Source organism: Ochotona princeps, chromosome 25 (assembly GCF_030435755.1).
Source record: "Ochotona princeps isolate mOchPri1 chromosome 25, mOchPri1.hap1, whole genome shotgun sequence".
Taxonomy (NCBI): Eukaryota; Metazoa; Chordata; class Mammalia; order Lagomorpha; family Ochotonidae; genus Ochotona; species Ochotona princeps.
The window spans coordinates 30,895,929-30,911,903 of NC_080856.1; the positions used below are offsets into that span (position 1 = coordinate 30,895,929).

A 15,975-nucleotide genomic window follows, 5' to 3' on the forward strand; every position below is an offset into this window, starting at 1 on the left:
TGGTGGGGCTGCAGGCTGGTACAGCCTCTATGGAAATCAGTATGGAGAACATTCAAACAACTCAAAATCAACACACCGTATGATCCGGCAATAGCACTCCTAGGAATATATCCAGAACACTTGTTTTATGAGAAACCAACATGTACTCCTATGTTCATAGCAGCACAATCAGTAATTGCAAAAACTTGGAAACAACCAAAATGCCCATCAGCAGAGGATTGGATAAGAAAGCTATGGTTCATCTACTCCATGGAATACTACTCAGCTCTTCAAAAAAACAAAATGCAGTTCTTTGTGGCCAAATGGGCCAAACTGGAAACCATAATGCTAAGGGAAATGAACCAATCCCAAAAGGTTAGATACCACATGTTTGCCTTAATTTAATATGATATGATGTTATGCATAACATGTTATGTTATGGATATTATGTCATTTGTAGTATATAAACTAAAATGGAACTGTGAATGGGGGGTCACAGAAAGTGGTTAAGAAATCGTATTTATTTTTAACATGTTGACTGCTCAATATCATGTCAATTAATTCCATAATTATGTTAGTTGTTGCAGATGGTATATTGGAGCTTTTAATTGATCAGGATGATACTCTGCTGGCTCTATCTTCAGACCAGAGAGGGTATACCTAAGAAGCCGTTGAACTTGACTGGACAATAAGATGCTGGACTCTATGTTTGGTATATGCTTGCAATGGGGGAATCTCAATTGAACTTGTACTGTGGTTATGCAACAAGGTGGAGGAATCCACCATGGTGGGAGGGTTTGGGGAGGGGTGGGGAGAATCCAAGTACCTACGAAACTGTGTCACATAATACAATGTAATTAATGAATTAAAAATACTCAATAAAAAAATATTAACGTTGGTTTGAGTTTTCATGCACCATCTTGGGGAGGTGTTCACATGAATCACCCCAAGGGCAAAGAGAAAGAAACTTATTCATAATGGGCAATAATATCTGCCACCTCACCCAGAAAGAGGGTGAGACTTGTGGCTTCCTTCTTCCAGTGTTCTGGGATAGGCAGCCAGTTCAGGGTCACCAGCTTGGAAGCCACAGCACCACTCCATGTTGGCTTTCCCTTCTGCCCACCTGTGACACTCACCTATCATCACCTGGAACTGAGATGAGGTGGTATTGCATTTTATTGTAACCACTCCCCTCGCAAGCCCGTATAAAGGCCCATGATAGAGAGGCTCGCTCTCATGGTCACATGTTTCTGAAGAATCTAAATGTTTTCTGCTTTTGTGATTCTGCCTTAATTGCTTGGCTGGGGGCTGTGTGAACTCCTGGCCTGACAGTCTACATGACAGCCACCTGGCAGGACACCTGGCAGGTCATCTAGGTAGACCACTCCTCTGGAAGGAGGTCCCTGGTGTTTGATAAGAGTCATGGCCCTATAGCCCATCAGTTTGTACCTTTTGAAAGTTGCTTGCTTACAACCTACCATTATAAGTGCTGGGATCCATGCAGTAGGTGTGGATGGCACGAAGGTGTGAAGAGGACAGTTCCCCTGCTTGGCAGGACCTGGGGAAGCTTCCAGCTGTTTGGCAGGGCCTGGTAGATTTCTCTCTGACCACCTAGATGCAGTCTAACCCCCTTTTTGTATGGACACTCAAGCACCCTGCTAAAAATTCTGTAATCTATTGAGGCATTGTTTGCTTCTGTGAGATTGCAGCCTACTACTCTGATGTATGCCCAGTAAACAGGCCAAGACGGAGTCTCTTTTAGCTGAGACCACTGCCAGGGGGTTTGCATTGGAGACACTGTGTGCTATGAGCCTATGGCTTACTCCATGGGATAAGCAGGCAGAAATTCAGGGGTGATCACACACAGTGATTCTTCAAGGATAGAGAGTGGCCAAACAGGATCCACATTTGGTCAGATATCACAAGAGAATCTCCACTCTGGACAAAAGTCACCCATCAAATGCCACATGCATCAGTTGATATCTATGATTCAAATGTAATACTGTAATAGGATACAGAATTTTGAGATTCTACAAGGTCTATTAAATGTGTAAATGACAAAGATGATTTTTCAAAAAAGGGTTACACACTGAGCATTTATTCTCAACATTAAAGGTGAAAGTAAAATTCATTCACATTTCCCACCTCAAAACAAAGGGAAATCACATACAAATTGCATGTTGCTTTAGCAAAAAATAACCTCTTGTGAAATGACACTCCTCATGTTTATTATTTAACACTTGCTGAGACTTTGAAAGTGTTTCCAACATCCATTGCCCTTTTACACTGTTTTGTATTTGTACTCTTGCTAATGGTTGATTCATTCACTTTGTAAGCTCTAACAGACAATAATAGCAGGTTTATGGTAGCTAGTCTTTCTGTTTCCATGCTTTTGTTTTTCTGAGTTCTTTGACTCTGCTAACGATTGACTTTAGAAAAAAATGATTTTTCAGCCAATGCAGTGATATTTTACTCATTTTGTGGATATGTTAATTATTGAAGCATGTATGCTTTCCACTGTTCTCAAAATATTTGTGTAAGAATTTTAACACATGTAACGCATTCATGATTTTCCCATGTGAATTCTGATGTTTAATGTAACTTTACTGCTTGCAACAGGAATTTCTACACTCACTACATTCTTTAGGTTCTTAAGCTGTATGGATTATCTGATGTCAGATTAAACCTGACTCATAAGTAATGGCTTTCTCACACAAACTACATTTGTCAGGTTTATCCCAGTGTGGACTCTTTGATGTATCATTAGGCTTAAGTTAGGGAGAAAAAGCATTGGCACACTCATTACAATGCTGAAGCATTTCCCTAGTGTGGATTATGTGATGTTGAACAAAACTTGACTGATTGGTAAATGTCTTTCCACACTCACTGCATTGATAAGCTCCCCCTCCCCTGTGGATTTTCTCATGTGCTCTAATGCTCTACTTATAAGAAAAAGCATTTCCACACTGATTACAATCATAAGGATTTTCCTAATGGTGCATTTTCTGATGTACAATCAGGTGTGGCTTATAAGAAAACCATTTCCCACACTCACTACATTCATAAGGTTATTCCCCAGTGTGCATTCTCTGATGTCTAATGAGGTGTGACTTCTGATTATAAACTTTTCCACAATCACTACATTCATAAGGTTTTTCCCCAGTGTGGATTTTCTGATGTGCAATGAGGTGCGACTTCTGATTAAAAGCTTTCACACACTCATTGCATTCATAAGGTTTTCCCATACTGTGGATTCTCTGATGTCTAATGAGGTGTGGCTCACGAGAAAAACCCATCTCACACTCATTACATTTATAAGGTTTTTCCCCTGTGTGCATTCTCTGATGCTGAACAAAATTTGAATTGCAAGTAAAGGCTTTTAGACACACACTACATTCATAAGGCTTCTCCCCACTGTGGATTCTCTGATGTCTAATGAGATTTGACTTCTGATTAAAAGCTTTTCCACACTCACTACATTCATAAGGTTTTTCCCCAGTGTGCATTCTCTGATGTCTAATGAGATTTGACTTCTGAGTAAAAGCTTTTCCACACTCACTGCATCCATAAGGTTTTTCCCCAGTGTGCATTCTCTGATGTCTAATGAGATTTGACTTCTGAGTAAAAGCTTTTCCACACTCATTACATTCATAAGTTTTCTCTGCTGTATGGATTCTCTGATGTGCAATGAGGTATGGCTTATGAGAAAAACCTTTTCCACACTCACTGCATTCATAAGGTTTTTCTCCTTTATGAACCTTCTGATGTATGATTAGGCTTGACTTATGGGGAAAATATATTCCACCTTCCCTACCTTCGTAAGTTTTTTTCCCAGTGTGGATTCTCTGATACATGGTTAGGTTTGAGTTATGAGAAAACGCTTTTCCACACTCCCTACATTCATAAATTTTTTTCCTTGTGTTGATTCTCTGAAGCCTCATGAGAGGTAATTGCTGGTGAAAGGCTTTTCCATGCACATTGCATTCATATGGATTCTCTGCACTTTGAAGGATCTGATCTCTAATGAGTTCTGACTTCTGGTACATGTTTTTACATTCATTGGACACATACAAATTGTCTCCTCTGTCAGTTCTGTGTTTGGTGGTAAGGCAAGATTTATAGTAGCCAACATGAATTGCTTCTCCCACACTGACAGGTTGCTTATTACATGGTTCTTTGGTATAAACTTGGTCACACATAAGGACTCTCTTCTTTCCGCTGAGAGTTTTCTCTTTCCCACTGTGTTCAAAGGACTGCAGACAAATGTGGATCTTGTCAAACTGACTGAGATTTTCCCCACTCTCAAGGTTGTTCTCAGGGACATTAGAGGCATGCTTGATCTCAACTGGCATTTCATCAGGCTTCCTGTGGGAAAAGGGGATTTAAAATAAACTATGGTGTCATTTTCTCTCTCCTTTCAAAAGGCACCAGATCTCTGAGCCTCTCCTGGGAGTTGGTTTATCCTTCACCTCTTCCAAGTTCAACTGGTCAATTGACAAGAAATAATTTTGTCTGCGACTGGTTTCCAGTTTGTTTCTATACTAAGCTCAGTAAAGAACCATTGAGTTTTCCTGGTAACATTTAGTTTGCTGCACAATAAGAGACTTGAAAAAGACTGTTGGCTCTTATGTAAGAGCTGTGTGGCTTGAATTAGCAAATAGAAGACTCCACAAGGTTTTTACTGAACCTGTGGAAATGACTCCTGGCACCCCATACCTCTGCAGAAACATGATCATGCCTACCCACCCACCTAATCCCCAGACACTGCCTAGCTCCAGCTAAACCTTCAGATCGATTATAGTTTTATGAGGTGGGAGGTTGAGATAGGAAATACAACAGTTTAGGACTTAAGAGGCTCTACTCATCAACTACCTATTTTTACTTTTCCTACCATGTCAAGTTTCATTTTGAAAGCAAGGCTATGGATGCTTGTAATTGGAAAATTACTGTTGGACATTTGACAGTCCTGGAAGAGGCCAATTTTCTGCATAACTTGAAACTCCTTCAGTGTATACTGAATCCCAAACACCTGACATGGGACCAAAATTCTGGGCTCCTTTTTGATGCTTCAGGTTCATTTATCTTCATTGGAAGAGTACTGAGAATCCTGACAACAGCGAATATTCACTTTGGATTTTTTTCAATTTTAAGATGTATTTATATTTACTGGAAATTCAGATATACAGAAAGGAAGAGAGACAGGAAGATCTTCCATGTGTTGATTCACTTCCCAAAAATCCAAAATTGTCACAACTATGCTGATTCAAATCCAGGAGTCAGGAGCATCTTCTGAGGCTCCCACACTGGTGTAGGGTCTTAAAGGGGTGGGTGGCACTCAACAGCTTTCCAGGCCACATGTCAAGAGTAGGATGTTATGTGGGGCTGCCAAGGCACAAACCAGTGTCCATACATGATCCCAGTGCATTCAAGGCAAGGCCCAGGCACTAGGCTAGTACGCTATGCCCTCGGGTTTGATCTTTTGAAATGACTTTTGTGGGCCTTTGGATGACCCCCTCTATACTTCATGGATGAGTTGAGAAAAGACTAGTTTCTTTAATTTATCTCCTATTTCAACTTGGTCACTCATGTGGTTTTGTACCTCTGAGACCTGAACAGCCATATAATGGCAGGTGTACATTTGGAGTTGTGTAGTAGAAGCTATTTCCTTGCTGGTTGAGAGAAAACCAATGGGAACTGTCTTACCCACAGGTTCCTGTCCAGACAAGGAATTCTCATGGGACATTTAAAAATCTGAGATCCTTCTGAGAAATTTTGCTGTCTCCATTCAAGAGTCACATTATCTCCCTGACTCTCTCGCAAGAAATGCTATTTGATTGCCTTTACATTCACCTGACCAATTTGCAAATAAAACTTTTGTTTGCAAATGAAAAAAAGGAGAAAGGATGAAATTCTATTTCTCAAGCCTCATTGTTGTACAATATCCCTTTCATCTTGTGTTTCAATTATGGCCAGAGCTAATACTAAGCATCCTTGTGGAAATGCAGCTCTCTTTTTGGTTATTATATAATTTTTGTGATTAAAACTTGCCTGAAGATTATTTCTTGACCTTTCTGGTTATTAGCTCCAAGCAGCTCATTCTTTCCATGGGGATCTGAAAGGAGGAAAAGAGTAACCATATCTATGAATCACATCTAAATGTTTCTTTTCAAATGCTCACATGAAGCCAATGCAATTTATTGTCATTCTAGATATGGCACATTTTCATATCAGTTAAATGTGAACATTTATGAGCATTATTAATACACATTATATCTTATCTATTAATACCTTAATATAATATCCATTTTTCTAAATAAATATTTCAATTACTTGAGATCATGAATTTAAGTTAAACAGGATATGACAGATAATATGGTATAAAAATTTAAAATAAGGCTTGTGGTATCTTATAATCCATCTCAGCACTAGTTTTCTTTTCCTGGCTACTCTGCTTCAAATACAAATTCCTGAAAATGTATTTTGGCAGATGGCAGATGTGATTTGTGTATTTGGGATCATGAAAAGACCAGTATATATACCTAGATTTATGATGAAAGGCTGACAAATTGCTAGAATAAACCTCTACATGGAGACTATAGAATGCCTGTGTCTCAACAGCTGTCCTTCTGGAAGAAATTTAAAGTAAAAATCAAATGTAATTCCAGTCAACATTTACTGAGGTATGTTTCAATTTCCCTGCCAATTATGTTCTGACCTACCTGGAAGACAATGGTTGAGAGATTTTTCCTCTGTCCATGGTGCTGATTCTTTCTCCAACTTGAAGATCACATCAGGCTTTGTCATGGAGTACCCTGTTAATGGAAAATGAAATAGAGCTTGCAAAACCACTACTAGTCCTATGAAGTACTACACTTTATAAACTCTTTTTTCATTAGCAAATACTACAGAAGTGTTCTACTTAGGCATGGCACGACTTCACTCACCCAAGGACAGCAGGTTGTTATAGGTTTCAAGCATCACCTCTCTGTACAGAGTATGCTGAGAACTGTCCATTGTCTGCCATTCGTCCTGGGTAAAGTCCACAGCCACATCTTCAAATGACACCAACACCTGTAACAGCACATGTCTCCTCAGTTCTGGATCATTAAATAGAAACACTGACAGTGCATTCTCTGCAAATTCAATTTGCAACATCTGTGAATACAGTTCAATTTACAATATATATGACATCATAGACTAACAGTTGCAGTGCTAGAATAGCTCTTTAAGAAGAAGTTACCACCTGGCTGCCAGGGGGCCTCGGGATGGCCGTGCCTCAAACCTGGAACACACACTCTTGCTACCATGTACGACACGTGCTGAGCAGCTCCCGGGCAGCCAGTGCACCATTTGGTGCCAGGCTCCCCCTGCTGGTCGCCTGGCTGGGGAGTTTTAGAATTTTGGTTCTTTGATATGTTGCTGAACCCACAGTACTCAGGGACATGAATCAGTCCTAAAGATTCTCAATGGCAGTAAATCTTCCTCTGAAGATCCTGTAATCACTTTATAATACAGATTACTGAACACCAGTTCATTCAAGAGCCAAAATTCCAGGCTTGTACGTCAGGATGTCCCCATTGTTTAACATGATGAGAGACCAGCAGAGGGGTCACAGTAGGCAGGACAATGACATTGACTGGCATTCGAGAACCATACCCAGGGGTAGAAGGTGTCAGGGATGTGTGAGCCAAACCCCGTGGGAGTTCTGACCCCACTGAATAGCTGAGAAGAGCCGGTGGAGACAAGGCAGGAGGCATGACAGGCTATGGGATGGGCTGAGCTGACCCAGAGCAACCACTGGCATGCTTAACACTGGCCTGGTTGGGGAGCTGGGGGAAGCCCTGGCTGGGTGGAGTTTCCCACTAAGGGGAGCAGGAACATATTATACAGCAATAATATAATATACATAATATATTTTATATTTTATATATACACTGCAATTACATATGCAATATATATTATATATTATGTAGTATATTATGTATATAACAATTTATATATATTACTTTCTTCACTTTTGAGTATACACATATTAAAATTCTTTCTAATTTCTTTTTACTGTGCTTTTTATGGAATAACATAATTAAATTGAAATTTCAATTTCCACATAGTAAACTACAGCTTAGGAGAGATACAAATGATAGTCTCATATAGAACTATATTCTTCTGACAATTAGTTGGTATCAGCCAGTCATAGCCTACCAGCTGAAAAGAAAATATACATATAAGACAAATGCCATGCTGTAACAAACCTAGTCCTTTTTTTTCTTTAATGTTTTGGAAGCCCTTTAGCATTAACCAGTTACCTGGTTTTCTATTTTGTTCCAGTTATTTATTTACTTACTTTATCATAAAAACAGAGCTAATGTAGCCGATTTACATAATTTTAACAGTATGATACTTCTTTTGAATCTTCCTTTCCCCTGTTACTCTCTTAAACATCTGAAATAGCACGTTTTAAACTAACATTGTACTGGAGACTCACAAGGTGGCCAACATAGGAGGATGGATGTGAGGGAGATCAAAGCGAGAGAGGGATAGAATGTGACAGAAGCGTAAGTGGAGCAGCATTGAGCTGCAGGGAGAGGAGCGTGAAGGTCCCTGGACAGTGTGGAGCCAAAAAAATCCACACAACTCGGAAGAGCAACCCGGAAAAAAACAAAACAAAATAAAACAAAAGGCAAGGAAGACGGCGTCCCACTCCAGACCTGCTGAGTCACATTTAAGTGCAGCTGCCAGGAGACACAGCCACCATTTGATGAAGCCACCAGGAGACACAGCCAGACGATATGGAAGGTTAGAGGAATCATCACTGGTGAAGGTCTTCACCAGCGGCAGAGGCAGACTACAAGAGCCTAAGGATGGGGTGAGCTGGGTAGGGGCAGCAGTGGGTAAGGAGCTCCCAGAGCTCACCCTCCAGGGGCATGCACAAAACCCGAGCATTCTTGGTGCTCATCTCCCCACCCCTCCCCCCCGGAGATTTCAGCATCTGAGGACACAGGGCAAGTGCCTTGAAACTGCCAAAACTGTGTCTTGGAGGTGATGCACAGTGGTTCTGTGTGCTGAGGAGACACAGAGAAAGCATACTGAATACTCCCCTGTGCCTTGCTGACCGGCACACAGTTGGGCTGTACTGACCCGCGTGAACCACACGTTCCTCTTGGCTGTGCGGTCCCGTGTGTGCCTCTGGGATGGACGGACCTGTGTGAGCTCTGGGCTGGGTGGACCCAAGCTGCTGTGGTGGGCAGAACCACGTAGGAGGCATTTCCAGAGAGCACCTGGAACCTCCACGCCCTGCAGTCCCGTGCGTGGGAGACACACCGGGAGGGCACTGAATACTCCTACGCCATTCTGTGTGGACCCGCGTGCAGAAGACGCTCGAAGTGAGCATCTGGAACCCTCCATGCCCTGCAGTTCCTGGCACTGGGGACACACCAAGAAAGCACCTAGAATCCTCCGTTTCCTGTGAACCCACACAGGGGGTGCACCCAGAAAGCGCCTTAATGCCTGTGGTCGCGTACGTGTAGAGGATAAGGTGAGAGTGTACCTTGAATCCACTGGGCCTTGGAAGTGGCGCCCTGAGGTCCAGTGCACTGGAGACGCACCAAAAGTGCATTGAAAACTCCTGCACCCTGCTACTTCATGCCTGCAGGGTCCGATCTCTTCAGGATAGCGCTTGGAGACCCCTCAGCAAGCTGGTGCCTTGGTCTCTCAAAAAGAAACACTAACACAATGGGAAGAAATACCAGAGAAAGTAATGATCCAGATGAGAGAGCCAGCACCCCACCAAAAAAGGGCCAAAAGCCAATATCTACTTCGGAGATGCGAGATGAAGACAGGGAAGATCTACCAGACAAGGAATTCAAAAAAATAATGTTAAAATCTGTCAGAGACAATGTGAAGAATTGGGAAGACTTCAAGGAATTCAAGAACCACATAGAACCACATAGTCACAGAAATGAAAAGTAAAATCCTTGATTTAGAGCACAAAATTGAGAGCCTAACCAACAGAATAGATACAGCAGAAGAAAGGATCTCCGAAACGAAAGATACACAAAATGAAGATACCCATCTTATTAAACAGCTGGAGACAAGTCTAAACAAAGTCAATAAGACCATACAAGAAATGAAAGACGACCTCAGAAAATCGAATATTAGGATTATTGGCCTTCCTGAAGAAGCGGAAAGAGAGTCAGGAATGCAAATGGTGCTCGACGAAATTATACAGGAAAACTTCCAAAACACTTGGAACGTGAACCCAGCCCAAATCCAGGACGGTCAGAGGACTCCCAGCAGATACAACCCAAAGCGATCTTTACCCAGACATATGGTGCTCAAGTTCCACTCCAACGAAGACAAAGAAAGACTCCTGAGACAAGTATGGAGCAGAGAAAAGATCACATAAAGGGAAAAACCAATCAGAATCACTGCTGACTTCTCTCAAGAGACCTTACAAGCAAGAAGAAAATGGACAAAGATCTTCCAAATCCTGAATCAGAGCAACCGTCAACCAAGAATTATGTACCCAGCAAAGATCTCATTTGTATTTGAGAACGAAATCAGATACTTCCATAGCAAAGAGAAACAAGAAGAATATGTCAACACGAAACCAGCTCTACAAAATCTCCTTAGAAATGCACTAAATCCAGAAAAAAAGGAGGTGAATCATAAGCAAAGATGGCAAACAGGAAGGTCTCCCAACTAAAGTCTACACAAGGAGGGGCAATTACACAGATATCAACACTCACAAATACACATACGTATGGCAGAGCAAAATTGCAACCTCTCAATTTTAACTCTTAACACAAATGGCCTAGACTCACCAATCAAAACACATAGATTAACGGAATGGATCATCAAACAGCACCCAACAATCTGTTGCCTACAAGAGACACAACTAACCAGAAAAGCCTCTAAGAAACTGAAAGTGAAGGGAGGGAAAAAGATATTTCACGCCAATGGACGAGAAAAAAAGGCTGGGGTAGCAGTCCTAATTTCAGATGATATAGACTTCAATCTGACACACATTAAAAAGGACAGAAAAGGACATTATATATTGGTGCAGGGATTGATCCATCAGGAAGTAATTACCATCGTGAACATAAATGCACCAAATTCCAACGTGCCTAGCTATGTAAAGCAATTACTTACAGACTTAAGGGTAGACATAGATATGCACACAATAATTGTGGGTGCTCTTAACACCCTGCTAACAACAAAAGGCAAATCAACAAAACAAAAACTCAACAAAGAAACAACAGAGCTCATACAAACAATAGAACAACTGGACTTGGTAGACATTTATAGAAATTTTTATCCTAAAACCACAGATTATACATTTTTTTCAGCAGTGCATGGCACCTTCTCCAGGATTGACCACATGATAGGACACAAAGCAAATCTAAATAACTTCAAAAAGATAGGAATCATACCATGTGCCCTCTCAGACCACCATGGAATGAAACTGGAAATCAACACTTCAAAATGCTGCAAGAAATAGAGAAACTCTTGGGAGTTAAACAATATGCTATTAAGCGAACAATGAGTCAGAGAAGAAATTAAAGATGAGATCAAAAAATTTATGGAAACCAATAAAAACTGTAACACAACATTCCAAAGCTTGTGGGACACAGCCAAAGCAGTGCTATGGGGTAAACTCATCGCAATTGGAGCTCATGTCAAGGCCCAAGAGAGGTGCCAAATACAGGAACTAAACACACACCTCCAGGATTTGGAAAAACAGCAGCAGAAGAGCCCCCCACACAACAGGAAACAAGAAATCATCAAAACAAGGGAGGAAATCAACCAGATAGAAATTAAAAAAACATACACAAAATCAATGAATCAAAAAGCTGGGTTTTTTTTTTTGAGAAGATAAGCAAAATAGATACCCCGCTGGCCCGACTGACAAAGAAAAAACAAGAGAAAGCAAGAATTAACAGCATCAAAGATGAAAACGGCAACATAACAACAAACACTGCAACCCTTAAGAACATAATTAGAAATTACCACAAAGCACTGTGCTCCAACAAATCAGAAGACCACCAAGAAATAGAATACTTCTTAGACTCCTACCGCCTGCCAAAATTTAGACCCGACGCAACAAACGACCTGAACCAACCCATAACTGAAGCAGATTGAATCAGTGATTAAAGATTCCCCAACAAAGAAAAGCCCAGTCCTAGATGGCTTTACTACAGAATTCTACAAAACATTCCTAACAGAACTAACCCCAATCCTCTACAAACTCTTCAAAACAATACAAAAGGAAGCAACACTTCCAAACTCATTCTATGAAGCCAACATAACCTTAATCCCAAAACCGGACAGAGAACCAACAGAGAAGGAAAACTACAGACCTATCTCTCTGATGAATATTGATGCTAAGATTCTCAACAAAATCCTAGCCACTAGAACTCAAAAAATCATCTGACATATCATTCATCTGGAACAAGTAGGATTCATCCCTGGGAAGCAGGGATGGTTCAACATTTGGAAATCCATAAATGTGATACACGACATTCCAAAAACTGAAAAACAAAAATCATATGATAGTATTAAAAGACACAGAGAAGCTTTCGACAAATTATAACACAACTTCCTCCTAAAAACCCTACCCAAGTAGGCATAGATGGAAAAATCCACAACATAATCAAAGCAATATATGAAAAACCCAATGCCAGCATCATACTGATTGGAGAAAAACTGGAACCCTTCCCACTGAGAACTGGAACAAGACAGGGATGTCCACTTTCTCCACTACTATTCAACATAGTCCTAGAGGTGCTTGCTGAGGCCATAAGACAAGACAAAGAAATCAGAGGAATCAAATGGGAAGTCAAGCTTTCATTATACGCAGATGACATGATTCTTTATGTAGAAGAGCCAAGATTCAATACAGAGACTGCTAGAACTTATACAAGAGTTTGGAAGAGTGGCAGGGTACAAAATTAATGAACAAAAATCAACAGCCATAGTGTATGCAAGCAGCCCCAAGATGGAAAAAGATCTAACCAGCAAGATACCATTCAAAATAACAGAGAAAAGCATGAAATATCTGGGAATAAACCTAACCAAATAGATAGGAGACCTATTTGAAGAAAACTACAAACTATTTTTTTTAATTTAAATTTTTTTTCTTTTTTAAAAATTAATTATTATGCATTATGTGACAGTTTCATAGGCTCTGGGAATCCTCCCACCCCTCCCCACGCCCCCCCCTGGTGGATTCCTCCACCTTGATGCAGTATTACAGTTCAAATTCCATCAAGATTCTTTCCTTGCAAACATATACCAAGCATAGAGTCCAGCTACTTATTGTCCAGATGGGTTGAACAGCTTCTTGGGGAGACCATTTCTGGTCCAAAGTTAGAGCTGGTAGAATATCATCAAGTCAATTAAGAGTCCCAATATAACATCAACAGCAATTTGTAACATTATGGAATTGACATGGTTTTGCGTAACCAGTATGTTAAAAAAACAAAACAAAACAAAACAAAAAAACAAAAAAAAACAAAAAAACAAGTTCTTAACCACAGCCTATGATTTGCTCATTGAAAATTCAATTTTAGTTTGTACACAGGACCGGCTGCTATATACCTTAAAATGGCTATAAGGTACCATTCAGCTGTCTCGTGTCTATTTCTATTTGAGGAAAACTACAACCCACTTTAAAAAGAAATTGATGAAGACCTAGAAAGATGGAGTAACATCCCATGCTCCTGGATAGGTAAAATCAATATCATTAAAATGTCTATATTGCCAAAGGTGCTATATACATTCAACGCAATCCCAATCAAATTGCCAAAAACGTTCTTCATGGAACTGGAAACAATGATCCAAAAGTTCATCTGGAAACACAGAAAGCCATGAATAGCCAGAACCATCCTGAAGAACAGGTGTTAGCAGGCGGAATCACAGTTCCAGACCTCTGGACATACTATAGGGCAGTGGTTATCAAAACAGCCTGGTACTGGCACAAAGATAGAGAGGAAGATCAATGGAGCAGAATAGAAACACCAGACAGGAATCCACATAGATACAGTCAATTAATCTTTGACAAAAAGACAGACAACAATCCAAGCAAATGGGAAGGTCTCTTCAATAAATGCTGTTGGGACAACTGGTTGATAGCCTGCAGAAACAAAAAGATAGACCCACATCTCTCACCGTACACTAAGACCAAATCTAAATGGATAAAAGACCTAAACCTACATCCAGAAACCTTCAAACTTTTGGAAGAAAATGTTGGAAACACACTGCAACACTTAGGAGTAGGCCCTAACTTCCTAAAAAAGACTCCAAAAGCAGTACAAACTATTTTAAAAAAGAAATTGAAGAAGACCTCAAAAGATGGAGTAACACCCAATGCTCCTGGATAGGTAAAATCAATATTATTAAAATGTCTATACTGCCAAAAGCAATATATACATTCAATGCAATCCCAATCAAATTGCCAAAAACATTCTTCACAGAACTGGAAACAATGATCCAAAGGTTCATCTGGAAACACAAAAAACCACGAATAGCTAGAACCATCCTGAAGAACAGGAAGTTAGCAGGGGGAATCACAGTTCCGGACTTCTGGACATACTATAGGGTAGTGGTTATCAAAACAGCCTGGTACTGGCACAAAGAGAGAGAGGAAGATCAATGGAGCAGAATAGAAACATCAGAAGGGAACCCACACAGATACAGCTAAATAATGTTTGACAAAAAGACAAATGACAATCCAGGCAAATGGAAAGGTCTCTACAATAAATGCTGTTGGGACAACTGGTTAATAGCCTGCAGAAACAAGAAGATAGACCCACATCTCTCACCATATACTAAGATTACATCTAAATGGATAAAAGATCTAAACCTACATCCAGAAATCTTCAAACTTTTGGAAGAAAATGTTGGAAATACCCTGCAAGATCTAGGGGTAGGTCCCAACTTCCTAAAAGGGACAAAAAATCAATAGCAATCAAGACCAGAATAAACAAATGGGACCTCATCAAAATAAGAAGCTTCTGCACAGCAAAGGAAACAATCAACAAAGTAAAAAAACAGCCCACAGAATGGGAGAAGATCTTTGCACACGACATAGGTGATAGAGGGCTAATCTCCAGAATATACAAAGAACTACGAAACAGCCAAAACACCAAAACAAACAAGCCACTCAAGAAATGGGCATGGGAAATGGGCAGACATTTCACAAAGGAACAATCCCAAATGGCAAATAAACATATGAAAAAATGCTCAAGTTCTCTGGCAATAAGGGAAATCCAAATTAAAACATCAACGTGGTACCACCTAACGCCAGTAAAATTGGCCCACATGAATAAAAGCACCAACAACACTTGTTGGTGAGGTTGCAGGGAAAAGCGAACCCTACTCCACTGCTGGTGAGGCTGCAGGTTGGTACAGCCTCTATAGAAATCAGTATGGAGAATATTCAAACAACTCAAAATCAACATATCGTGTGATCCAGCAATAGCACTCCTAGGAATATATCCAAAACACCTGTTTCATGAGAAACCAACATGCACCCCTATGTTCACAGCAGCACAATCAGTAATTGCAAAAACATGGAAACAACCAAAATGCCCATCAGCAGAGGATTGGATAAGAAAGCTATGGTTCATCTACTCCATGGAATACTACTTAGCTCGTCAAAAAAACAAAATGCAGTTCTTTGTGGCCAAATGGGCCAAACTGGAAACCATAATGCTAAGGGAAATGAACCAATCCCAAAAGGTTAGATACCACATGTTTGCCTTAATTTAATATGATATGATGTTAAGCATAACATGTTATGTTATGGATATTATGTCATTTGTAGTATATAAACTAAATGGAACTGTGAATGGGGGGTCACAGAAAGTGGTTAAGAAATCGTATTTATTTTTAACATGTTGACTGCTCAATATCATGTCAATTAATTCCATAATTATGTTAATTGTTGCAGATGGTATATTAGTGCTTTTATTTGCCTGGGATGATACTCTGCTG

At 40.3% G+C, this 15,975-nt stretch overlaps 1 protein-coding gene across 1 annotated transcript in view; it reads right to left on the minus strand.

Annotated features, from left to right (window-relative positions):
- Window positions 1-15,975, minus strand: part of LOC131483352 (zinc finger protein 260-like) — an 84,240-nt gene that overhangs the window by 1,939 nt on the left and 66,326 nt on the right. The window contains 2 exon segments of the mRNA XM_058681287.1: window positions 3,122-3,133; window positions 3,135-3,894. Coding sequence (XP_058537270.1) covers window positions 3,122-3,133; window positions 3,135-3,894 — 772 coding nt within the window.